General features: G+C 41.3%; 2 protein-coding genes across 7 annotated transcripts in view; one reads left to right on the top strand and one right to left on the bottom strand.

The window, feature by feature from the left end:
* Positions 1-10,431, top strand: part of FGF14 (fibroblast growth factor 14) — a 525,484-nt gene extending 515,053 nt beyond the window's left edge. For all 4 annotated transcript variants that reach the window (XM_061626601.1, XM_061626600.1, XM_061626599.1 and 1 more), the window contains one exon: positions 7,074-10,431. In XM_061626601.1, coding sequence (XP_061482585.1) covers positions 7,074-7,210 — 137 coding nt within the window. In that variant the 3' untranslated portion in view covers positions 7,211-10,431. The remainder of the gene's footprint in view (positions 1-7,073) is intronic.
* The window catches only part of ITGBL1 (integrin subunit beta like 1), a 256,018-nt gene continuing 240,316 nt past the window's right edge, over positions 10,096-25,797 (bottom strand). The window contains exons 10-12 of one of the 3 annotated variants that reach the window (XR_009762710.1): positions 22,846-22,959; positions 13,375-18,696; positions 10,096-10,354 (exon numbers count right to left, since the gene is read on the bottom strand). Coding sequence is in view for 1 of the 3 variants with exons in the window: in XM_061626598.1 (XP_061482582.1) it covers positions 18,605-18,696; positions 22,846-22,959 (206 nt within the window). In the remaining 2 variants the exon portion in view is untranslated. Of the gene's footprint in view, positions 10,355-10,541; positions 18,697-22,845; positions 22,960-25,797 lie in introns of those variants that run through there. The other 2 variants (XR_009762711.1, XM_061626598.1) reach the window with 2 other exon arrangements.

The following is a 25,797-nucleotide window of genomic DNA, read 5'->3' as shown; positions in this document are numbered from 1 at the left end:
TCCTATTCTATCTCATCATTGCCATTGTTCCAGAAGCTTTTTGAGGACATGGTTAAAAACATGCCTTGGCAGTTAATGAAATTAAACCAAATGCTGTACATTTTTAAGTTATAGCTTGGCCATGGGAATAAGATAACTGATTACAAGCCAGACATTTGTGAATAAGTTTTAACTCAACATTTATTTATTTATTTATAATTATATATATATATATATATAAAGACAATTTGTGATAACAGTTTTTTAAAAAAAGCTATAATCAAATATCATTCTGAATAAGTACTTGAGCCTTTGGGATGGAAGTATTCAAAAGGAGCTGGCTACCCATACAGGCTTGCCTTAACTACAGGCAGCTGAATGAAATCTTTTGTGCCATCTTTTCTCCCTCCCTTTTAAAGTGCAGTGGGAGCCATAAAGGATGGCATTGCCACCAATGACTGCTGTTGCAAAGGGGTTATTTTTTTTTTTACTTGGTAGACATTTGGGCTCTGCATAGAAATGTCACAGACCTGCTGCTTCCTTTTGCATTTAATGACCCTTTGGCCCCATTGTTTAGTAGTTCTAGTCCAGAATAGGTTAGGCCACAATAAATCTATTTTTTGCTGCAGCAGAACAACATGGCAACCTTTCTGGATTTATTTCAAAATCTCTAGAGTGATTTGGAAAATATTCAAACATACTTATATTTTAAAGATGGCAGATTATATAGATGAGATTCCTAAGAGTACTAGGCATTAGGAAACAGGGAGTTGTTACCATGTGTATGCCCTTCTGCATACATCTCAGTGAAGATGATCTACAGTACTCTTTCTTACAAGAACAATACAGTGTACTCCAGGTCACTGCAGTGTCCTTTTAAGATTACCATTTACCTGTGGAAAAGAAGCAGTCATTTGAAAGCTGCTAACATGTTTGTCGGTAATGCACATGATACTTCCCCATGTGGATGCAGGACTCGGGTGACAAGAGATGCCCACAGGGCTCAGCAGTGCTTTGGTTCTCTTCTTCCCTCTCAGCATGGTAGGCCAGATAATGGGGCACAGATCAGTCCATGCCTTCCTATCCCCATTCAGCATTCTGCTCTTCAGGTCACCACACATACATCTCTTCCTCTCTCTTCCACGTGTATCTCTCCTTCTCTCACCCTCATGGGCATTCAAGGGTGGATTGTTCGGGGGGGATCTTCTGTGGAGAGGGGCACAAAGTAAAACACAGGAAGGGTGGAGCAGGCTGATTTCTCTCAAAAATTTAGAAGAATTGGATCTGTATGTTTTGCCCTTTGCACTCATCTGGGAATAAGCCTTCTTGAATTCAATGAGACTTATTTCTGAGTAGATATGTATAGGATTGGGCCGTTAATGACTCCTCTAAGTAGGGACCAGTTTGCACACTGAGGGCAGAAAGACAAAATTTACGGATCAATGCATGTTTCAGGTAATTGGTCTGTTTCTTGGAGATAAGAAAAGGAAAGGCAGTTGATCCCTTAATCTATCTAAAGTGAGCATTTTATTATCTGCCCATGTCCACAAAAATGTGTAGCCAACTTGATAAGTCCTGGATTAAGATCAGCATTTGGTGGCATTTTTTCTCCACTGATTTGGGGACCCCAGGAATTGTGCTTATTGAGCAGTGACAATCTTTTCCTGATCATTAATTCTTCTGACTGCCTCAACACCTGTTTTAATAAAGCTCCATAGCAAATAAATGCCCCTGAAAGTTGGCTGTCAATGCAATATCACTACAGGGCCGTAGAGGGAAAATGCAAGAGTTATGCAAGGTGGCATTTTAACTACAAGCCTTAACAACTACTCCATATAAATGATTTCACTACAATGTAGGAAGCACTTTGGAGAAATTGCTTAGAAGTTGACCTGTGTCAAGGGTAGGCATATGGTATGCATGCACACATACATGACCCTTGGGTTGGAGCTATTCCAACCTCGTAGTACCCATTCCTATTAGGGACTAGCAAAGTACATAAGTTTTTTTTTTATTTGCAATATTACACCAGTCCATAGCAGCATATATAAAGCTCAGAAAAAAGAGGCATGAACAAAACAAGCAATTTAGAAAGAAAAAAATCATAGAGAAAATTTTTAATTTCTCTGTTCTGCTTTGGCATTGAAACTGTATGGTATGATGAAAACAGATGTTGGAGGTCCCAGCAATGGGAGGGGGTATATCAGCATTGGGAGGGGGTGTATCAGCATCAATTTCATTGTGGGTGGGGGTAAACCAATATCGTAGTCACCACTTCCTTCTTCATTCACCTGGGGCATGTGCAGGGAGGAAAAGGTGTGGATAACCTAATCATGGATAGGGTTTTCAAATGTGAATCAAGTAACCACACCCACCATTCTGGACAGATGAGGAATCAATCTATATTGAAAGCATGTTGAGGACAAGCATGCTCAAGACTTACAGTTAAGTTCCTAAGCTAACAGCCAGTATACTTATATCTCTATAGGAAATACAATGGGCAGCAATTTCCCATAGGATTGGGAAGTCTGATCTCATCAAAACCTAAAGCCTCTGTTTTCAAAATAGCACAGTTAATGGCCAGTTTTCCCCCCCATTGGGACCCTTAAACTATTAGGCTTGGAGGGATTGGTCATGGAGGCCCTTGCAAATTTGGATCCAGCCAATGGGAAAATTAGTTTTGAACCTGGCCCTCGCAGTGTGTTTGTTAATTGCCGAAGGTGGATGGGCCAGGAAAACTATCAAGGTGGTGGTGATATTGATGTTTGCCATTTAACATGGATATCTAATCAGGCTGTCACTTAGTACAGTGGTTCCCAACCTTTATGAGTACAGGCTCCCCTTTATAAGCTCAAAAAGTTTCATGACCCCTTCCCCCCAGGCTGGCTGCCAGGAAGGAAGGGGGAAAGCAGCCTTTCCTTGCAGCCTTGCTTCTTTTTGCTTCACAAAAAGCCCTCTCCTCGCATTCTGAGTAAGGGCGTCGTCGTCAGCGGTAGTGTGAGGAGACGGGAGTCGGGGATAGTAATCCCCTCTTCTTTCTGGTATCTCCACCCTCAGCCTCCTTTGGCATCTTCCATGTATTTTATAGGCAGATGCCTGCCTTTGGTGCTACTGAAAGACACTCTGGCGTTTCAGCAAAAGTCGTCCCCTCACATTTGGAGCAAGGGGGAGGTGTCATCTGCAGTGGCAGTGGGAAGCAGACAGTGTCCAGGGAGTGAAAACATTTTTTTAAAAAATTAATAATTCATTTCTTTACTATTCATGGCCCCTCTGGATTTCTTTGTGGCCCCCCTGGGGGCCAAGGCCCCCAGGTTGGGAATCACTGACTTAGTAGGATGTGTATTAGATTTGTGGAATCAATATTTGTGTGACAGCTCTTGGCTATTTGTAGGTCTGGGATTAGCATGCTTGCTCTCCAGGCAATTTGAGATTAGCTTTATGGAAAGGTAAGTTGGTAAACACATGACATTTTACTCTAGAATCAGTGGAGACTTGTTTTTTGCACACAGTCCATACACAATCTAGACCTGTTGCCAGTTTTTTGCCCTTGAAAGTGCTTCTTGAGAAACTAGTTTCATTCCAAAAATAAAAACTCATTGCAGATTGATTCTGCATTATCCTGCAGTTGTATCCAATTGAAAGGAGATGAAAACAGAGGAGGTCCCAGCAATGGGAGGGAGTGTATCCACATCTGTCCAATTTCATTGTGGGTGGGAGTATACCAGTATTGCTGTCATCACTTCCTTCATCATTCACCTGAGGCATGAGCAGGGAGGAAAAGGTGTGGATAACCTAATCTTGGATAGGGGTATCAATTAACACACCCATCCTTGTGGAAAGAGGATCTAGAATCAATCTATATTGAAAGCAGCATGTTGAGGATGAACATGAACTATTCCGGATTGAGAAAAACTTCATTTATGTGCTACAAATGGGTTAGTGTGTGCACAGTCCTAATGTATCAAAATGTGTCCAAAAGAGGTTTATCCATCACAGGAATCTAATCAAAGCTTCGTTAGGGTTCTAGTCTCGTGCAGCTGCCCCACACTCCTCAAAGGAGCCATAGCTTCCTCCTCTAGTAGGCCTGCCCCCCCGCACATCCACTGAAAATATAGGTGGTGAGCAAGAGAGGCCGCCATGCCAAAGGCCCCTTTAAACCTAGAGCCAGTCCTGGATAAAAGCAGTCTCAGTATGCCTCTGCATACAAGTTGCTGGGGATCATGAGCAGGAGAGTGCTATGTTTCTACTTTTGAGCTTCTTATGGGCATCTGGTTAGTTACTGTGAGAGAAGGATGCTGGACTGGACAGGCCTCTGTTATGATCTAGGAAAGGCCTTTTTCTTCTTATGTGCATATGTCCTTCTTATGTTCTTAAACTGGCCTCAGTCCCATAATCAGTGCCAGCATTCATTGCTGCTGCTACTGCTGCTGCTTCTGCTATGTCAACAAGTATCACCAGCCCTAGAAGAAGACAGTGTTCATAGAACTGGTGGGTAGGAAAAATAAACACGCACACACACACACACACAGGATAATAGATTTTTTTAATCCATATTTAGGGTTGCCAGGTTCAGGGCCTGAGACCGATCTTGTATCTTTAGGAAAAGAGAAAGTCAGCCAAGTGCAGGTGTTCTTGCAACACTGCAATGGGAAAAACCACAAGGTGGAATTCTCCCTTCCCCCTGCACCACTTTTAAAGATACAGAAGACCTCTTGGAGGCCGGGCCTGTCAACCAAGAGGTCTTCTGTATCTTTAAAAGGTGTGCAGGGGGAAGGGAGAATTCCACCTTGTGGTTTTTCCCATTACAGTGTTGCAAGAACACCTGCACTTGGCTGACTTTCTCTTCTCCTAAAGATACAGGATCGGTCTCAGGCCCTGAACCCAGCAACCCTAATATATTGTACTATAAGTTAACTATACTATTATTTTTAACAAGTCCTGTTAGGAACTCTTTGCATTTGCCATAGGAGGGGGATTTTTTAATTTGCACTAGTCCATTGACAAGTGGGCTTTCACTTTTGTCATCACTGTAACAGCTATTAAACAGGTGAGAGCCTTGCCTATCGAAACCGAAGCTAGTATAATCTCTGCATTTTTTAAAAAATCCCTTTTTATTTACCTGGAAACCAGTGTGTGTGCGCGCACACACACACACACACACACATAGAAGAGTGGCCAGTGCGGTGGCATGGTGTCACAGAGTGGCCCTGCTGACAACGGTGTCACTGCTGCTTATCTGGATGAAGATGGATCCCAGTTATTAGGAAGAAAGGAAGAGCAAGAAAGAAAACTGGAAGCAGCAGCTCTTTAGCACCCTGGCTACTTGCTGCTGCAACTTCCGCCTGCCCCTCACTCATCCCGAAGCCACGGTGGTCTCTCATCTCTCCGCTGGTAAGGGAGGGAGGCAGAGGCCACTGCTCAGAGATTAGTGCACCAAACCATGTGCGAACCCGACACATTATATCTCAGCCAGCAAGCATAGTCTCTCTCACTCAACCACCTCCCAGACCGTGCCCTGTCACAAAGCAAAGCAAACATTTTCCCTGGGGGTGCAACAAAGTGAAAACACTGCAAATGCAGCAAATTAGACAGGGAGGCAGGGCCAGCCCCAGACATGCCGGGGCCCTTGGGCACAAGCCTGCCCTGGTCTCCGGTGCTCCCTTTCCATAATTTGTGACAGGATCGCTGCCATGGATCGCACGGCGAGAGCTTCAACCCCCGCCATTCCCTTCCCTCAACCTACCTTTCTTGGCTTTGTGCGGTTGTGTGATCAGTGCTGCCCTTAACCAAGATGGCGGCCGAGGTTTCCCTAAGGGGCTGAAGCCTCTGCCGCCATCTTAGCTCATGGCAGGGATGCACACGCGTAGCACACATGCATACCATGAGCCAAGATGGTGGCAGAGGCTTCAGCCCCTTAGGAAAATTCGACCACCATCTTGGTGAAGGGCAGCGCTGCGCACACAACCACACAACAGCCAAGAAGGTAGGTTGAAGCAAGGGAATGGCAGGAGCTCCGGAGCTCTCACCATGTGATCCGCTGCAGCGATCCTGCCGCAAATTGTGCAAGAGGGTCGGAGGGGACCAGGGCCCCACCTGGCCACCCTTTGGAGCCAGCCCTGCAGGGAGGGCTACTCCCTCAAAGTGCAAATGCAGTATAAACATACACACACACACACACACAAATGTCATCGTCTCTCACCTCCACAGTTCTTCATGTCCACTCTATGGCTGCCTCCTTGCCCTCCACTCCATTCTTCTCCACCACTGTCCATTTTTTAAACAATTGTTGTGTTGTATTTATTTATTTATTTGATTTATATCCTGCCCTTCTTCCCAGCAGGAGCCCAGAGTGGCTTCATTCCATCCCTGTCCGGCTCTCCACCTCCCTCGTCGCCTCCTAAACACCCACAGAGTATGATGCACATAAGCACATGATTTTCATCCACAAATCAAAGGAGCAGAATGCTTCCCATGCCCCCCCGTATCACCCAAAAGTAATGCTGAAAACATTACAATTACAGCTCAAAAGTAATAAACTTATTCTTCATGTTATTACAATCAAAATGTAAAGAAATTACCCACTCGTTCCTAAAAAAAGCAATAAATTACAATTAATTCGTTTTTCCTAACGAATTACTTCCAAGCTGTGGTGAAGGGCAGGTAATAAATATCACATTTGTTGTTGTGATGAATAAAAAGTGACATTTTTAATGCTTCATTATATATTTTTTCAGTTAACAGAGACTAAAATTATAGCAGTAAGCATGGGGGGGTGTCGCAAACTTTTTTGAGGTTACAAAGGGAATCCTGTACTTATAACGGTTGGGAACCACTGTTGTAGATTTTAATCTCATCCAGCCTCAAGATGTACTGATCTCTTGAATGCGCCATAACTTTATACACATCAGAAGTGATGGAAGAAGGAAGAAATGGCAAGATCCAAAATTGGTGTTTTTTTTTAAAAAAAAAAACATTAAAAAAAGCAGCAACTCTCAATTAAATTGACTAAAGGAGGGTAGAATGTTGGGATCTTTTGCTTTTTTGCTTATATGTTTTTTGCTCTTTTTCTTCTCCCTGTTCCTTTTCCCATATAGTTGCCATGTATCGAGAACCATCGTTGCATGATGTTGGAGAAACAGTGCCAAAAGCTGGGGTGACTCCAAGTAAAAGCACAAGTGCATCGGCAATAATGAATGGAGGCAAACCAGTTAACAAGAGTAAGACAACATAGCCAGATCCTCATGGGTATCGTGACTTACTGAGCTCTCTTAAGTACGGCTGAGCACTTTATCCTTGAAAGACTGTCTCACTCTGGTATCTGCAGATCAGCTGGAGGCAAGCAAATGCTTGCTCTTCACTTGTTCCAAACTAGGTTGTTGCAAGCAGATAAATCTCAACCTGTAACTCCTCCCACAGCAAAGAAGACACCTGAATAACCAGCTGAACTCAGACCATGGAATGCCCTACCAGATATGGAATGCCTTTTTAATATCTTTTCTGTGACTGTGACTCCTCATGTGAATGGCATACTTCACAAGTACACTTGATAACCTGCCTGCTGACAGTTACCCATACTCCCTCTTTTGAGTCCAGGAAACCCATGTGTTTTAAGTTCAATTTTGTAGCACACAAAATAATAAGTAATTTCTAGATAGATGCTGTAAACCAGTGCTATTATGGATTTTTTCTTCTTCCCCCTTTTTTACAAGGCTGCTCGCTCTGCTGTCTGTGTGACTCCTTTGCAGGGATAGTGTTTCTCTCAGATTTAAATATTGCTGGTGGTTTAGTTTTGAAAAGCAATCAGGGAATCGGGAGCCTTCAAAGCCCTTTTAGGTATTATACCTGTTGAAGAATAGGATCGATAGAATCAATAGGAGTTAACAAATGGGGATTCAATGTGTGAATACTCTTTAGTGTGTTCTTGCGGTTGGCATTGCTGAGGAGGGAAAAGCATCAAGCATGGCCAATCAACAATCTCCTGAGGCCAATGTTTGACATCCCCTGGTAGTTTCGTTTTGTGTGTGTGTTTTATACATAGCACAGGCTTACTGGTAATGGTAACATTTGCCTTGCCCAGCGAGCAAGACCCACACATTTTTGGGAAAGTGGGTCCAAAGAACTCTGTAGGCCTTGTAGGCCTGAACTAAGGGTCATTTTTCATCTACTAGTCCTCATTATTTGAAAGTTTAAAAAAATTAAGATGAATGAAAATTGTGCTACCTAAGTCAGTTTCAAAACAATAGAATCCTTTTCCTGTTTTTAACAAATGGAATGTAACCCCACCCTTATTTTTTGGCTGTAGTCCACTCTTTTATTCAGCAACGCATGGGCAAGGAAATAGTTGTGTTCTTTTTTGCAGCACCAATGCAAAGGGTAGAATATACTTTAATACTTTCAGTGTTTAAAAAAAAGAGGGAAGTTTTTAAACAGGACATATTTAAAGAGTTCCTTTGTGTTTCTTTTTTTAAAAGCTCAGCATGCAGAGTTCAATACCCTCTGTATTATTTAATCTGTACTACATGTTTCTGGTTCAGCTTCTTAGGCTAATATGTGCCCACAAAATTGCTAGGTTTACGGTGCCTTGCCTTGATCTCAGTATTCTTTCCATTGTACTACATGAACCTAGGAAAATTCTAACATGATTACAAGGCCAATAACTTTTACCATTCAATTGCATAATAAAATAAATGATGTTTCCTGGATATCAGTTTAGAGTGGTGTTTAAGCCAATTGAGAATTGAAAGGAAAAATGGTCACAAGTCCTAGGGGATATGAGAAAAATGCTGTAAAAACATTATATAAACAGGTAAGGAGTTTGAAAGTACTTATTAGAAAACTTGATAAAAGCAGAAGACATGGTATGGACCAAAATGTACCTCAGTTCTGGAAGACCATGTATTAAACTACTAGGTGTTCATTTTCATGTTTATTTATCATTTCATTTATGAGACTGTATTTTCAGAATGGATTTTAAAAATTGGTTTACATTAACATAAATGATGGTCTTTTCAAATGTTCAGCCTGCTTAGGTGGTTAACTAGACTGAACATTAATTAACTCTGGATGCTTACATGATTTTCATAACAGCTTCTAATTTAACAAGTAAACAATATGTGTCCAAGTAGGTTATATGATGCTGCTTAATTAGAAATATACAAAATGACTATTTAGACCATTTTATTTTTTCTTTTATGCCCGTTTAAGGCAAGAGACTGTTTAAAGTTGGTTCTTTTTAACCACATGAGTGAAGCACATAAAAAGCTCAATTTTCCAAGCATTGAATAAAACAAAAAAGACAGAGAAACTATAGAGCTGATTAAAAGCAATTAAAACAGTACGTGCAAAACCAAAATAAATCCTGTAATCCCTTTGGCCAGTAGCTTTCTCAGATCATCCTCTTGTGAAGAAGGCCCTTTTCATTTTTTATCAAGATTGGTTTCCTGCCACAACGAACAAAAAGAAGCAACTCCCCTCAATTTATGTTCAGGGGGATCAGCGGCTGGTGTGGCCTGCTCATGCAGGTACTCTGAGCAACGGCTGTATTGCAAACACTGAAACTGAAGGTCTCTGCCAGGTCTGTCAACTATCCATACTTCGCTCTCAAATGTGAAATGTTTTGTGTTATTGTCTAGAGATCCTCTTCTAGGAGCCTGCTTACTTTCATTCTAGATAGAAAATTAAGTTTCTATACTAAGCTACTGGAATCAAAAACTTCGGAAAGCTCCAAAACAGGAGATCATTGTGAAAAGATGTGAAATGGATCTTCTCTTTTCTGCAGAATTTTGGTATCAGTTTCATATTGTATGAAGAGGGAGAGGGGCAGATTTGGAATATGCAATTAACTTTAGCAATGGGGAGGGGAATATGGAGACAGGATATATATTATCAGCTCTTGCAATTTATTTGATAAGGCTAGCAAAGAAAATGTTTCTGCCCCTGCCACATCTTGAGCCAGACTGTACTCATTTCACCATAACCCTCTGGTCCCATCCTGTAGTATCGAGTCCTTATATTTCCATATATGGAGACGCCTATGAGACATAATCAAAATGGGATTAATGTCCTTTGAAACACATCAATTTAATTTTCCAACATGCAAACTCATATCACCATGCCAATCACTTGAGTGGTTAATATAATATAAAGGCTGACTTTATTTTTGTAGTGTGAATGTTTGGTACTGTACTGTCAGTAGAACTTAACACAAAAAAGTCCCCTTTGGTTGCCATTTACATAAGTTGCCTCCATAGGTGTTCACTTCTCTAACTGGAAGGGTCTTAAACCGCTTTATCTTGAGTATCTGTTTCACCACAGAGGAGAGGATTCTTTGTTTCTTGTGCTTTGGTTGCTCCTTGAAGTTTGTCTCTTGTCTCATCTGTTGCATGGGAAGAGGATGGTAACAATGAACTGCATGTAGTAGGCTATGTGTATCAGACCTGTTGGTGTGTACTCCTAAACTGACATAAGCAACGAGTTTGTCTGCATTGTACAGTTTGTGTTTATTACCATTTTGTTGTATACCCAGATGCAACATATTGAATAAAATATTTGTATGAAAGCATATTGAGAGAAAAAACCACCATTTGATATTTTACGACAACAAAAAAGCATTGTGCAAAGTAACATTGCATTGGCAGCAGTATAACAAAACATCATGTAAATAGTTGGGCAAAACTCAATCTCTCTCCCTCGACCATGCCAAAGAAAATTTTAGCTCCTTGATATATTACCTCTCTTGCTGTTTTCCAGGACAAGATGTCACCATTTTGTTCCCTCTCAAATTAATTTGCTGTCAAGTGAAACTTTCTTTTCAACTGTCTGTTACTAAAGAACTGTACAGTAAACCTGATGGAATCAATTTGTATTTACAGATTGTGTGTGTTATATACTTCCATGTACACCCTGTTTGTGTTCCAACTTTCTCAGTTTGCATGTTTTGTTGTGTTGGCTTTAGCTTAATCCCCAAGAGGGCTGCAAAGGCATTCAAGAGGAGGCAGCATTACCAGCAGTGAACAAATACAGTAATGACAGACCACAGCTATTTCATACAGTTCTAATCTCAGTGGGGAATCAGACATCCATTCACCCTGATCCAGAAATCAGTTTGCACTCATGGATTTCGTGGGCATGTTGAGTTTCACTGTTCATGTTAACAGAGGGAGCTGTTTCCGCTGAGATACACGAGGAAGGCAATGTAGATGAAGGAGCTCTGAGCATTAATTACAGCTTGTTTACCCCAAACTCCTCATCGGATCTGGGTGATGGATTGAAGTGGGATACGAGTGCAACTTTCATCCTTTCAGCCATTAAAACAAAACATTCAGTTTTATTTTGGCTAAAGTTTTATTCTGCAAAATTTCATCTAAATGCATGAAAAATCTATCTCTTGCTAAAATACTGAATTAAGTATCATTTTTGTTCGGTCTATGAAGAATTCCAGAGATGCACAGGAATTCCTACTAGTTCATCAACACTCATACACTCTATAGGGACCTAAGAGGAATATAATATATACATGTTTGCAACACACTTTGCACTTTAGCATTTACTCTCCTTGAAGTTACTTTCAAACTGACTTATAAAATATTTGTATGAAATTATTTCCCCCTGCAGCAATTTAAGTTAACTTCTTCAAATTTATATTAACCTATCCAGGCATATAAAAATAAACAGCTATGTGCAATAAAGATTTTGCTGGTGGGGGAGGGAAAGACCCCCTAATTTTTACAAACGGGATAAATTTTTCACTACCATAGTGCCATTATGATATGACATTACATGATTTGGCATGTATACCTTCTCTTTTATGTCACTGAAATGCTTAACTTTGACATCAAAAGGGTATGAATACTTAAATACAATTTATTTTTATTCTTTTATTTTAAAAAATCATAAGCAAAAGGAGGTATTTTATCCCAATATGTTTAATGTGATGTAAGAGAGTAATGATAGGGTCTCCCAATGTCTTTTTCTTTGCTTCAGAGCAGCTTTGAGGATAGTGATCAGTGCAGGGATAGTGGATGCTTAACCCTTTCCCCCATGGTTTAAATTGTTCCATCAAAGCTGTTGTTAGCTTCACTGGTGTAAAATACAGGTACCTGTATAATGCCTCTATTCCCCCTCCCCAAGTAGGGCTAACAGCAGATTCAGGGGAACAATTTTGATCAGTCACATGACCTGGAGAGAAAAGGGTTAAACACTCTGCCCCAATGCTCTTTCTCCAACCAAATTAACACTGCTTTGAAATAAAGAAAAGATCTCAGGAAAGATTCCTTCACCACAAAGAGTTGGGTTCTTAGTCTTTCAATAGAGATAGGTGGGAGTCTGTACATAGGGATGGACAGATACAATTACTTCTGGCAGAGAAAAAATCTGTACCAATACGATTCTTTCTCCCTGAAGGGAAACAAAGTGAACTATGTTTATCAAGGCTGATATTTTACTTCTTTTCTGGACTGTGGCCAAAATGTCCCCCTGCCCCCCAGGAGCTGTCCTCCAAATTTTAGGGGACAATATCCTGAATGAATTTACAAGACCCATCTGCACTGAATTGTGGCACAATTCTTAACACCTATATAACTGTTACATACATACATACATATACACACATACACCTGCGTGGATAAGGAAAGACTTCGGGGGGGATTGTTTCATGTGGGAAGAATTCAAACATAGCAATGTTCTACCTGTAGTTTCAAGTGGCACCATTTCAGAAAGTCTGTAGTGCTACTTTTTACTGAACATTTTATTGGCTTGAAGATCCATATTTTGAAAGTATTAGGTTATTCCATTATAAAAGTATACATTGCAACATAGATGTCAAGGGACGTGTTACTTCTAGAATTAAGAGGACAGTCTATATAAAAGCAACAAGCCATATTAGATTCATGTTTCTGTATGTATTATTTTATTTATTTATTTATTTATTCTATTAATATCCTGCCCTTCCTCCCAGTAGGAGCCCAGGGCAATACTTAATCATATGGCCATGGAGAATCCTTATTATAGTACACGTGCTGAACTGGCTATGTGGGCAAGTATATGGCATCCAAGATAAAATCTTATAGCCTAATCAACTGTAGCAAGGTAGGTTCTCAGGAAGGGTGAGTGAAACTGACAACCATTTGGTTCCCACTGGGCAAAGGGTTTCACTATCTATACGTCACCCAGATCTGCTACTAAATGCAGCTGAGATGGTGTCCCATCATCAAAGGCATTGTTATCTCAGTCTTCCCCAATTTCACTATGCTTTCTCTTAAATCAGAACTGTGCAAAGGTTGGTGAAGAGGAACATGTGAACAAAAGGGGCAACCCACAAAACTGTGCAATGTTTTACTAAGATATTACAGCTGATTTATCCCGAAGTATGTTGCAGGTGGGATGACTTGCTTGTACCTCAATTGTTGATTTTTTGATGTGGTGAACCCATTTTTATGGCTTGCCACTTTTGTTTGTTTGCTGTTGATTGCTAAAATCCATCCCATGTTCCTTCACAGTCTTAAAAGGGGTAGGGTAAGAATCACTGCTATTGGTTGAGAACATTTCACTCTCATACTTGTGTTGTAAGGGAATGTGCCTGCTTGTCATCTTATCTTGTAAATGGCCGAGAGGTCCCTGTAATGGCATAAAGGATAGGATTAGTAGGCATGAAACACATACTACTTGATTTTATACAGTATGCTAAAACGCACTGAAATCAACGAGTTGCAATGTGCCTAACTGCATGCAACTGGCTGAGAGTTGTTGAGCATTATCAGTTCCTGACTAGAGTGTTTACATAATCAAGCCTCACAGCTATTGCTAGCAAGGGTAACAAGTACTGTAGTGCAGGGGACAGTCTAAAGGCAGCCAGACAGATGACTAAGTACATTAGATGTAAGAAATACAGTGCATCCTAAGAATTTATACAGTCAACATTGGCTCATCTCCTGTCTAGAAGTCATTTCTACCAGTGGAAATAGACCATTTCTCCTCTTAACTACAGAGAATTAACCTTGTTAAACTGTAAGATACTGTAGCACCTCAGGAACAAATTGGGTTGTTCCTACAGGCACCTACCTGCAAAATGCATGCATTACACTGAGAAAGTGGTTTACATGTGAATTGAGGTACAAAGATATGGACTGAGCAAATGGCACCTCAGCCTCTGTAGGTATGCAGTTATCTCCCAGCTCCCTAGTTCACATCAGTCATCTGATAAAATCAACTCATGCCAGATAAAGTGTGGCTGGCACAGTTTACATAAACAAGAAGAAATAATGTCATGCATGATATTCCTTTTCACCTATGGTATCTGGCCATTTCTGCAAGTTATATGAACGGACGTAAAAGCCTGAGCCCACTGGATTCATGGAGCCCCTCCCCTGCATTTTAATAGAGTTGCCCTTCAAAAGGAGATCATATGTTGGCCTTAACGTTTCACCTTTCTGCTTCTGTAAGTATTTTAGACCTTGGAGCTAGTACATTAAACACTGAAGAAAAACAAGTACAGCATGGCATTCAATTTGTTTAGAGACATGTTTCCTAGCTCAAGCCCTTTTACAGCTTCCATGCAAACACAAGTAAATGCAAAGGCTGCAGTCTAATGGCTCTGATACATGCATGGAACTCTGTAGGCACAGTAGAACACAAAAGTGTGCACAGAGCATTTGCTTTCAGGACAAGAATCAGAAACCACTTCATATGTAAGCGTTTACATCAGGGCCAATGTATGCTTTCAGTGAGGAGTAGCATTTGTTTTGAGTCTCTTAAATTAAGTGAGCATGTAGCAACATACTACATAGATCAGTGTTGACCATGCAGTTCTGTCATTCAAATGCAACCAATGTGGCTTAGATCCAGTCACAGGGATCTAACCATACCCAACTTACAACATATTAATTGGACTCTTTATGTTCCAGCCTGTATGTTTCTACATAAATAAAGCCCAACCAACATGTAGATGACTACTCCAGTTGCTATAGGTTCACAAAAACCACATAGGTCTTATATATAAAAATATTTTCATAACAGTTTCTAGTCAAAGCAGCAACCATTATTTTTAATTATTGCTTCACTGTAAACCTTCTGGTAATAATGCATCAATATTTTTGGAAGTGCAATATTTGAAGTTTAAAGATGGCATAGAACAGCTTTGAGGAATATCTACCTGATTATGCATGCACATAACTCCTGTTAATAAATTATGCACAGACATTTAGAGGTCACTGAATACAGGCTCTGATAAGAGGTACATCTTACGCTTTTTCAAGAGAAAAATAATGTCACATGAAGACTGCTGTGCTTTGTGGGTGCGAGGGGTGTATGAGTGGGTGGGGGACTTTTCATATCCAGGAAATACTGGCCTTCTGTAAGTTTCACACTTTTTCTTTATGGTAGCGGTTTCCTATTTAAACAGTACATGCTCTTTCTACAAAAAAGAAACCAAGTTTCTACAGTAATTAAGAATATATATTTTGCAATTGGTCTTTCCTTGTTTTTGAGTTATGGGTCAATCCAAAATCTGAATATGGACATCCAATGCGTTGCAACAAAATAATATATTAAACTTTTATATCTGAATACAGTATTTCCCCAAACATTTAATCAATTTGCATTTACTATCATTTACATAGAATGTAAGCACTTTTTGAAAAGAAAATGTATGTAATTTTTTTTCTCTGAGGAACTAAAGGGCTGCCAATTCTCTATGTACAAAAAGTAATTATATGTAAATATAGCAGGGAACTCCCCGAGAGCTGTGCATTTTTTCATAATTCAATGTGAACACCACACTGAGCAGCATTTCACCACTGAAAATAAAAAAAAATGTTCCTAAGACTGACCTATTTGTATTTACTTTTCTAAATCCACAATTTCAATTTTCTGCATTGGCATGGTCTAAATAGCTTTGACTGCCCGCAATTATGCTACAGATGAACTTGGGATGCCACCAAGTTTGGGCAGTTAAAGGGGCTGGACTCACCACTGATAGGTGCCCTGGATGCACTATTTAAATCTTTTTTCTGGCCTAATGCTCCACCATCAGAGTATGACTTTGCGCAGGACCCTATCAGACCTGGGTAAACTGACCTGCCTCCATTGGTGAACCTTCAGTTTCATTTTTTTCTATTGATTTGATGAATACTATATGTGATAATGGAGTATGTTACGCACATAAAAAGGCACTCCTAAAGTCATATAAACTTTACATCAAATTTACTTTACATCAAAGATCAGACAGTATGTATTCCTAATGTAACATGAGAAGGTTATATGTAATTAAGAACTAAGCCAGGGATAGCCAATGTGGTGCCCTCCACATGTTGTTAGACTCCATCTCCCAGTATCCCTGATGATTGGCCATTCTAGCTGGGGCCCTTGAGAATTTCAGTCCAACAACAACTGGGCTACCCCTGAGCTAAGCCAATGATTTGATACTGAATTGTGAATTCATTCATTATGCCTGACCTGCAGAACTTGTGATCTGTCAAGTCAAACAGAACAGTCAAGGCTGGGTAACCCTTTTTATTTTATGCTGCCTTCCGTGGAGAAGGAGAAAGAGAAGCAGATCTCATGTGAGAGGGAAAATGAGGCACCAGAGAGAGGGGGGGAGAGAGGGGGGGAGAGAGAGAGAAGGGATGGCCTTGCCCACTTTGGCTCTGCACCTGTTCACCACTGGCTTTAACTTTGCCCCCCACTGGCATATGGCTCCTGACAGAAAAGCAGGTCCTCTACTTCTTTTTGATGGGTTTGGGGCCCTCAGGGCAGATCAGGTGTGAGTCACATACATATACATACATTTTTTCTCACCAAAATCTAAGCTGTGGCATCCCCAGAGTGCTTCTTGACCTTGTTGCTTCACAAACCTGTATAGCCCCACCCTAAGCATCTCAATGAAGAAATACAATGTAGATGCACATTATGTTGTGCTCTCAGGCTTGTCCTGTCTCCTGATGTGAGACGGACAGATTCATCACTAGATAACGCTAGGCACGTATTCCGATAAAATGGTTGGCGTTAAGACAGTTACCAACTCAGCTTTGCCCACAGTTTCTTGCTCTTTCAGACACTTCCAAACTCCATCACAATCTTTCAAAAATGTGTGTTCATGCTTGGTGGTGGGCTGGATGGTTTCAGCACTTGATTTCAGCACTTCAGTACTCTTAGTCCTGTGGACCAATGCCCATGAAACAGGAGCCATCTGGAGGTAGCCTTGAAATCAGGCCTGGTGGTTTATGCCTCCATGTGGAGGAAGTCTATAAGCAAGCCATTTCCCCTGTATTTCATGGTCCTTTTCTTTCCAGGTCTCTGACCCTCTGGGGTCAGGGTGAGGAATTACCCAAATTGATGCTTACATAATAGGTACTGCTGTATTACTTTTGCCAATTCACTTCTGCTTGCCTGAAAAAGAGTTTCTGATAGCTCAGGAAGGAAGGGTTTACTATTAATTCATACAGACACATACATTTAGGGACAGCATTCAACGCCCTGTATACTTTAGATATTCTATTCAAAAGTGGAACATATTTTGCAAATAAACAGATTACTGAAAAATACTCATTTTGACAAACATTTGCATTGTTTCCCTTCTATCTGGTGTCCCTTGCAGCTTCTCCTCCTCCTCCTCCACCCTCACAGACTTTGGCCGCATGTAGCTACACTACGATTTATTCTACTTGGCTGCAGCAACACCTGTGATTTTGTTCACGAGGGTTCCCAGTGTTGTGGCATCAGAGGAAGCATTGCAGAATCCTTTGCCACACCACATGGCTCATCACAGCCAATAGAATTGTGGATAGTGGGGGCAACTGATGGAACAAAAGAGAATGAAAACGGCACTGAGGAACACCACTGAAATGACACAAATGTGTTTTCAGCATGTGCCAAAAATCACTGATGTAGGAAACCATTTTGACACTTTTTATTTTTTAAATATAAAACAAGGTGAAGTTGTTTCAGCTCAGCCCCTATAGAAAAAAGCAACACCTTCATGAAGGGAGAAATTTCCTCATCCACCTCCTTCCTACCCCATCTTTCCTACCCTTCCAAACAGCCACAAGAGGTGTATGGAAAGGATGGTGAGTGGGATGACAGAACAGAGGTGTGTGTGTGTGTGTGTGGTGTGTGTGTGTGGTGTGTGTGTGTGTGAGAGAGAGAGAGAGAGAGAAAGAAGTGTGTGTGTGAGAGAGAGAGAGAGAGAGAGAGCGCATCAGGGTCAAAGACATCCCCCCCATTCAGATGTTTCACATGTTCCTGAACCAGCTTTTTCATACAGATTCAGTTATTACACAACAAAGCTGAAATTCAATCACTCAAATACATTATACAATGCATCTTGTCTGTGCAATTTCCAGCAAAGATTATTTGTGGCACTCTTATAGGCTATGCTATATTTTTATGACATCAGAGGGCTCTCGTCCTGTTCCCACTGACTGCATTGAGAGCAGATTCAATACAACAGATAGGTGTCCTGATTTTATTGGATTTCCCTCCACCCAGAAATATTCTGCAGTGCTCACTTATTTCTAGTGGTGGATTTGCTTGTTTTAAAATTTGTCTTGCATTTGAGTATTCTAGCAGCCTAAGTTAAAATAAACAAGCACCAAACCAGGGATCCTTCAGTCTTCAGTGTTCTGTGGCAGCATTAGGGGTATTCTGCCACAAGCCAGATTTCACAAGCATTTCCAGTCCAACCTTCCCAGCACTCACAGTTTCCACAGCTACATATACCATTTCCTGGAACAGAACAACACAAGCTATAATTATCCATAATTGAAATGTACTTCATTAAACATAAGTTGCTTTGCAAATGCCACAAACCATCAAACAGCTTTGTTTTCCCCTGTACATATTTTCTCTTGATGGACAGAACTCACTTTACAATTTGATTAAGTCACCAGAAGTGCCCACTAAAGAGTTTGCTGTCAAGAAAGCACTAAATTAAGCCATCAGAGTTTACTTCCCGCTGCCTCTGTGGTGCTTAGCTGCAGTGTTCGTCCTGCAGTTCAGGGTTCAAAGGAAATTGAGGGTCTTCTGCTTTTCAGTCCTCTGGAGACACTTAAACTATGTGGGCTGGAGACACTGGTGTATGCTCTTGGATCTAAATCCAAATCTCATCCCTTGCACATTTTTTCCAAGGGCAGCCCAGTGTATAACAGTAGGGCTGTACAGGACAAGGTTAAGATTCAGGACCCAGGATGGAGGGCTTGCTGTCCCCAAACTCATGCCTACCTCTCACAGCCCTGGCTCATGCTCCGAGCACTGTCTTCTTCCCTTGTATCAGCGAATAACTTGCTCCCTCTGCTTCAGCTTCCACTTTGTGGAGCCTCTTGTGTCCAATTCTCTGCCATATTCCTAGGGTGGCCATGTGTCCTACTTTACAGAACACAGCCCTCTTTTTGAAGGCCTCCCCTATTTGAAGGGCTGTCCAAGTCCAGTTTAAAACTAAGTAACCATAAGAATGGACAGCACAACAGCACCTGGACACTGAGCCGGCACACAAATAACCTGGTTGCAGGCTTCCCCTCTATTTCTTTTTTAAGTAAAACCTGGAGGGGGAAAAGTCTCTGGCACCTCAAGGGCATCTCAGTGCCAGTGGAGCCTTCCTGGGGAACACATTCCATAAAGAGATTGCATGTCAGGTTAGGTTGGGGCGGGGAACCTGCGGCCTTCCAGATGCTGTTGGTCTACAACTCCTATCACCCCTGACCATTGGACATGCAGGCTGGAGCTGATGGGAGATGGAGTCCAATCACCTCTGGAGGGTCACAGATTCCCTGTCATCCCTGAGTTAGTTTCTCAAACGCAAGTAGGCCTTTGCTTAGCTGGTTTCTCCCAAAGCTCATCTACTGTTTCAAGGTCAAAACTGGAAACAGCAAGAGAGTGTTTGTCCTTCAAAGTATATATGTTCCTGACAAGCAAAGAGAGGTTTAATGTCACTAAACATCCTTCTCCTATCTCATCCCTTTATAGCTACTTTTTTTCTGTTTGGCATTCACTGTATATGATTTCTTGGCAGAAGACAGATGGCTAGACCTTTAATTGCCAGCCATCACGTCATGAGAAAAGCTGTCAGGCTCCTTGACATTCTCATGGAAAGTGTCCAGACATTAGGCCAGATGGCAAGACGCATGGCTGTTGGCTAAAATGTGCTATTGTGCCACTGTCCAATAAGCGTACACTCACATGCGTGTGCACACACACACACTTTCATGATGTTCTAGTACATTTCACATTGTGCTACATGTTCTCCAATAACTAGGCTGGTCATCCAGAGAAGATAAAGGATGTTTCTTTCCACAAGTTGAAAAACGTAGCTCTCTTTCTAAGCACTAAAGTAGGGCAAACCCCAATTCAGCAGTTTCAGTGCAATATCTCATCATCTGTGGAGGAGCAGGAGGTTTGCTACTGGAAGGGGTAGCTGATGGCATTAAAAAGAGCACTGTGGGAAATGTGCCTTCCAGCACTGGGGTGAAGCTGCACAGAGCCATCAAGGACATTGTGAACAAGTTTGTGTCTCACTGTCACCATGGATGGTCAACAAAAAAAAGTCACGTTTTCTTAAGTGACAAAATATCACTTAGGATGGGACTTAACCAAAAGTCATCTGGTCCTATGCAACAATTGGTGTCTCATGAACAAAACACAACTCTGTGCCACACATTACACCAGTCTGGGAAAGCCCCAAGCATGTGACAGATTACTGAAACAAATTAAATCTTGCTTTCTCTATAAGCCTTTTAAGTGTTTCCTCATAGGCTAAGTACACACCATACATTTAAAGCACATTACTGTCCCCCCCAAAAAAAATCCTGGGAACTGTAGTTTGTTACAGGTGCTGGCAAATATAGCCATCAATTTCCAGGATTTTTGGGGGGAGTGGAATAATGCACTAAATGTATAATGTGTAAACATCCATAGTAACTGAGTATTCATTGGTCATATTTGTACCCCCATTCTATTAAAGAGACCATGGTGATATATATGGGGCAACTCCACTTTTTTCCCCCACCTGGTGAGCTCCATGGCTGAGTGGGGCTTTGGAACCTAGATCTTCCTAATATAAATCTACCTACTCTATCTCTACTGACAATCAGAGACTTTGTTAGAGGGATACAAACTTCCCCCAGTCAAAACACCTTGCTCCATTTTGCACTGGATCTTTTCCCCTTGAAATGAAGTTCACACCCTGGCACTGCTGCTATCCATAAGGCCTCATCCACTGCTGGAAATGATGACATTTTCTAACAACAAGCCCTGGCAGAAAATTACTCCTTGTGTGCCATTTGCAGCTGAGGAGAGGCCTTGAAGGCCATCTTCTGTGTAGAAGTGAGACTTCCCATGCCTTGTCATTCCCTCTCCCTTCCCAAAGCCTTTGTGGGAGTGGGTTTGGGGAAGGTATAGAGGTGAGAACCGGAAGGAAAGAGGGAATTTAATAATAATAATTAAAAAAGCCAATTAATCGTGTTTTTCAAGCATTCCTGTTGACTGCTGAAGAAGCTCAATTGGTTTTCAGACAGTGCCACATTGGTTCTGGAGAGGGACTCTGAGATGTTATTTATGTATTTAAAATATTTATAGTCAGCCTTCTATGGTCCTCTCAAGGGGAGCTTCCAACATATAATTCATAATAAATTATAAATTTAAACCATAATACACCATAACAGGAAAATTAATAAACAAGAAAAATTAGCTGTAACACTAACATCCTTAATTACCGGCAATCTTCAACCTAAAAAGAATAATAAAATAAGATAAATAAACAAAGGCAGAACCACGTCATGGATCTTCAGAGCCTGTTTGAAGGCCTTTAAGATGGGACCTTTATGGATCTTTATTATTGCATTTATATCTCAACTTTCCTCCAAGGAGCTCAAAGTGGCATACATGGTTCTCCCCCTCCTCATTTTATCATCACAACAACCCTGTGAGGTAGGTTAGGCTGAGAGATAGTGACTTGCCCAAAGTCACCCAGTTAGCTTTATGGCTGAGTGAGGATTTAAACCCTGGCCTCCTAGGTCTTAGTTTGACACTCTAACCTCTACATCGCTACTGGCTCACTGCTTATGATATATGCTTCTCCTTCCTGTCAGTAAGGAAAACAGGGTTGCTGTTTTCTTATGAAAGTTTATACGTGTGAAATTGATATTTCTCCTCACCCCCTTCAGCTCCTGCCCCATTTCTTTTTTAAAGTCCTTTCGATTTTTTTCTGCTCACATCTCGTGTGAATTATGGCCAAATTTGAAAGTAGAGGTGGGGAAGATATTCAATTCAGTTAACATTTTAATGCAAATTCACAATTTCAAAAACAATATGCAAACTGCAATACAGCCATCCTTCAAAACTGACACTACTCCACCAGTTCTCCAACCAAAACAAGCGTACAAAAATGTATATATTAAGGGAAGGTAGGCATAAAATACATATTTTAGTGAAAATAATGTGGGGAAAATGCATTATATTAGGTGAAATGGCTTGCAAAAATGTGTACGTTCAACAAAATAGCATACAAAAATATGTATATTAGGAGAAATGTACACTAAAATGCTGACCAATTTTCATGAGGATTTTTTGCAAAATGATGCTGAAATGTGGCAAACCAAATTTAAGATTCAAAAACTGAGAATTTGAAGGAGAAAACACATTATTTGGAACTATTTGCTCTGCAGGCAACCCTATTTGGGTGTTTTGACTTTCTGCCGGTAGCACAACGTGGTCTAAAGTGCGTATGTTGATGAGCTAGAAGCTGTTGAATGGAAACTTCCACCATTTTGGGTAGTAGTGGCTGGCAGACTAGATAACTGCTTTCAGCCTCCATTATCCTGCAATTTTAAGAGGGCAGTTAGTGGAGCTGAATGGAGGGGGTCAGCGGCAACTGTACCACACCTGTGCAAATAAGGCCATCGTGTTTGTCACAGTCTCTGTCATCGCATTCGCAGAATTCCCCTGTAATGTACCATTCCTGGGGTGAACAGATGCACTTTCCACAGTGACAAGAACCTGAAAGTACAAAGAACATCACTGGCACTTATAGAACAATGGAGCTTTTCCCGTCAGGCCTAGAACATCTCAGGCACACACAATCAGTGCCTATTAATAAGCCATCGTCTACAAGGAGATAATCAAGATAACAACCTATTGAAGAGAAGAATGCTACAGAGGTGTGCTTTAACTTGAAGAGTTCTCTATAAGACCCTGTGGTGATTTCTCTCCCCATCCCCACCCCTTCCATTTTGATTTAATCAGGAGTTACTTTGAAGAGCAAGGCTCTTCTTTTTCTTCTGGAGTGCTGAAATCAAGGCTACTGTTCCCAATAGGACTAAAAAGATGTTGTTGTTGGCTAAGATAACAAGGAGAGAAGGGGACAAGGGAGATAATCCTTGAGGGCACTGAAGTCATTAGAATTTGTCAGGTACAAAAAGGAAGTAATATGAAGTAATATGAGTAAGACACCCGCACTTTGTTATCCTCTGTCTATGGGGAAGGTAGAGTACACTTCTAACACCCATTTTCATTTCTAGTCAAATGGTGGTTGTTTCTCCAGAAACATTTGACTGTGGATCATATTAGAAAAAAGAATCAGTAGAATTCCAGGACCTAAGTCCATGAGGGGTGCCTTTCCCCATGCCCCATAAAACTGGGACACAATCCCACCAAAGAGAAACACTTTCAAGTCCCTTTGATTTCAATGGGGGAAAGGAGTTAGCTCTCTCCACTGGAATAAATGGGAGTTGGAAAAAAGTTTAACTTTGGCTGGATTGCTTGCCGGCTTAAATAGCCAGTCCTCATTATGTAATGATACTCAGTGTTGCAACTGCAAATAAGATAATGCTATGGGATATTTTGTTCATAATACCACATTTATTAATTATTATTATTATTGTTGTTGTTACTACTACTACTACTACTACTACTACTACTAATAATAATAATAACAAAAGGGCTCTTAATATTGCTTCATTTCATTATAGGGATGGCTCCAAATAGGGAGGGGGATTAGTTTGGGGAAGTGGTAAAGACTCTTTCTCTCTCTCTCTGTTTGTGTGTGTATGTGTTCATTTATTAATTGCTTCCTATGAAGCATCTTGAAGTGACTTCACAATAATTAGCAGAGCAAGGCACTTGCTGTATTCATTAAATACAAACACACAGTGACTGAAACCTGCCAAGCGAATGAGATACTGAGAAACATTTTGAGATCCCTTTTTCTGCCTTGGAGTCATCTCCGATTCATTAGGTTACAGTTACTGGATCATTTTGATAAATCTGTGAGGAAGACCCTTCCTTGTGTCCAGGGTTTGGATCCTGGAGCGTCCTGGCACTTTCTGTTTCCATACGGCATAGCAAAGAGTGGCAGACTTAGGCTAGTCTCCTGTCCCACCATTAGCTTCACTGGCACGCAGGGCTGTGGGTCCTTTTGTAGGCAATTTATTGGTTCAATTACAATACCCCCACCATCAGGAATCATGGGTGCATGTGCCGGTGACGCTGATATGAAGAAACAACTGTCAAAATAAATTCTTTAAAAATAAATCTTGCAGTCAGAAACCTGAAAACACATCTGGAAATTATGCTGAGACTGAAGCTGCCAGATGTTTTAAGATTTGATTTTAAAAAACCAATTTTGCCCCAAATACAAAGCTCCATTAACAGCTTGATCTTAAGACACGTTCACCAGCATATAATTGCTCAATATGGTAGACAGGCAGCTGTGCTAGCACACAAGTAATAAAAAACCCTTAGAGGCTAATAATTTAAGCAATACTGCTTAGAATCAGGGTGCAGGTCCTCCTATGCATTAAGAGAGAGCCAGTTTAGGATTAGTTGAGTTAAAATTAGCAGCCTAGAATCAAGCTTCCAAACTCTGAAAACAGCATAATCTTTTTTTCCCCAGGCAGCAGAGCAACTGTCAGCCTTCCTTTGTTTAATTGCAGCACATACACAGCAATTATTGTGATGTAAAGGCTCAGAATACAGCAGTTGAAGTGGGTCTTTACACTTAGTAGAGCTGGGGCAGCCAACTTGGCACTCTCCAGATGTTGCGGACTACCATTCCCATCGTCCCTGACCATTTGCCATACTGGCTGGGGTTGCTGAGGTCCATGACATCTGAAGCGGTGTTTACTGCCCCTGCATTCAGTGATGGCTGGTGCCCATTGGGACTGCAGGGTGGAAGGCAGGGAGGCCAACAACAGGTGGTCTGCCAGAGCCAATAACAGGCAGACCCAACTAATTCTAGTTTTGTTGCCATTGTCGTCTGCTGGGTTCTGCAAGGGCAAAGCTGTGACTAAGGAGGAGGAAGCTTGGACTGGATGTAAGTAAGAAGCCAGTTTGGTGGGGACTAGTTGAGGGCAGTATGAGGTTGATGCGATGGTGTCCCATTTGCCCTAATGGACCAGGTTCCACTGCCTATGTTAAAGAATTGTGCTTGCCTTTGAAATACTCTGGAGTCCAGGTCTCTACAGCTTGAGACCCACTAAGCCAAATGTATCCCTTTAGCCAAATATCCCCCATTCCACTTTGATAGGACTCAATAGGTGCAGCCACCTCTCCCCCCAACCCAAGAATGCCCCTGGGACGACACTACATCAATGAGTAGTTCTTGAAAACTTGAAAGGGAACACCACTAGGCTGCTGCCTGAAGTGGTAGCAAAACATCTTTCCCCCCCTTGTTAAAAAATAAAATCCTCAGCTGCCCCATATTTAAAGGTAAGCTTGCCCCCACCTGGAAGTTCTCCAATTCCCCCCACAAGGATTAACCAAATATCTGGGAGCATTTTGCCCCAAATCTCAGCCCTGAAAGTTCTGAAAAATCGTATAGTAGTAGCTAGTCGCAGT

This window comes from Rhineura floridana, chromosome 5 (genome assembly GCF_030035675.1).
Source record: "Rhineura floridana isolate rRhiFlo1 chromosome 5, rRhiFlo1.hap2, whole genome shotgun sequence".
Taxonomy (NCBI): domain Eukaryota; kingdom Metazoa; phylum Chordata; class Lepidosauria; order Squamata; family Rhineuridae; genus Rhineura; species Rhineura floridana.
The sequence above is the reverse complement of the archived record's forward strand: the minus strand, read 5'-3'. Positions and strand labels throughout refer to the sequence as shown.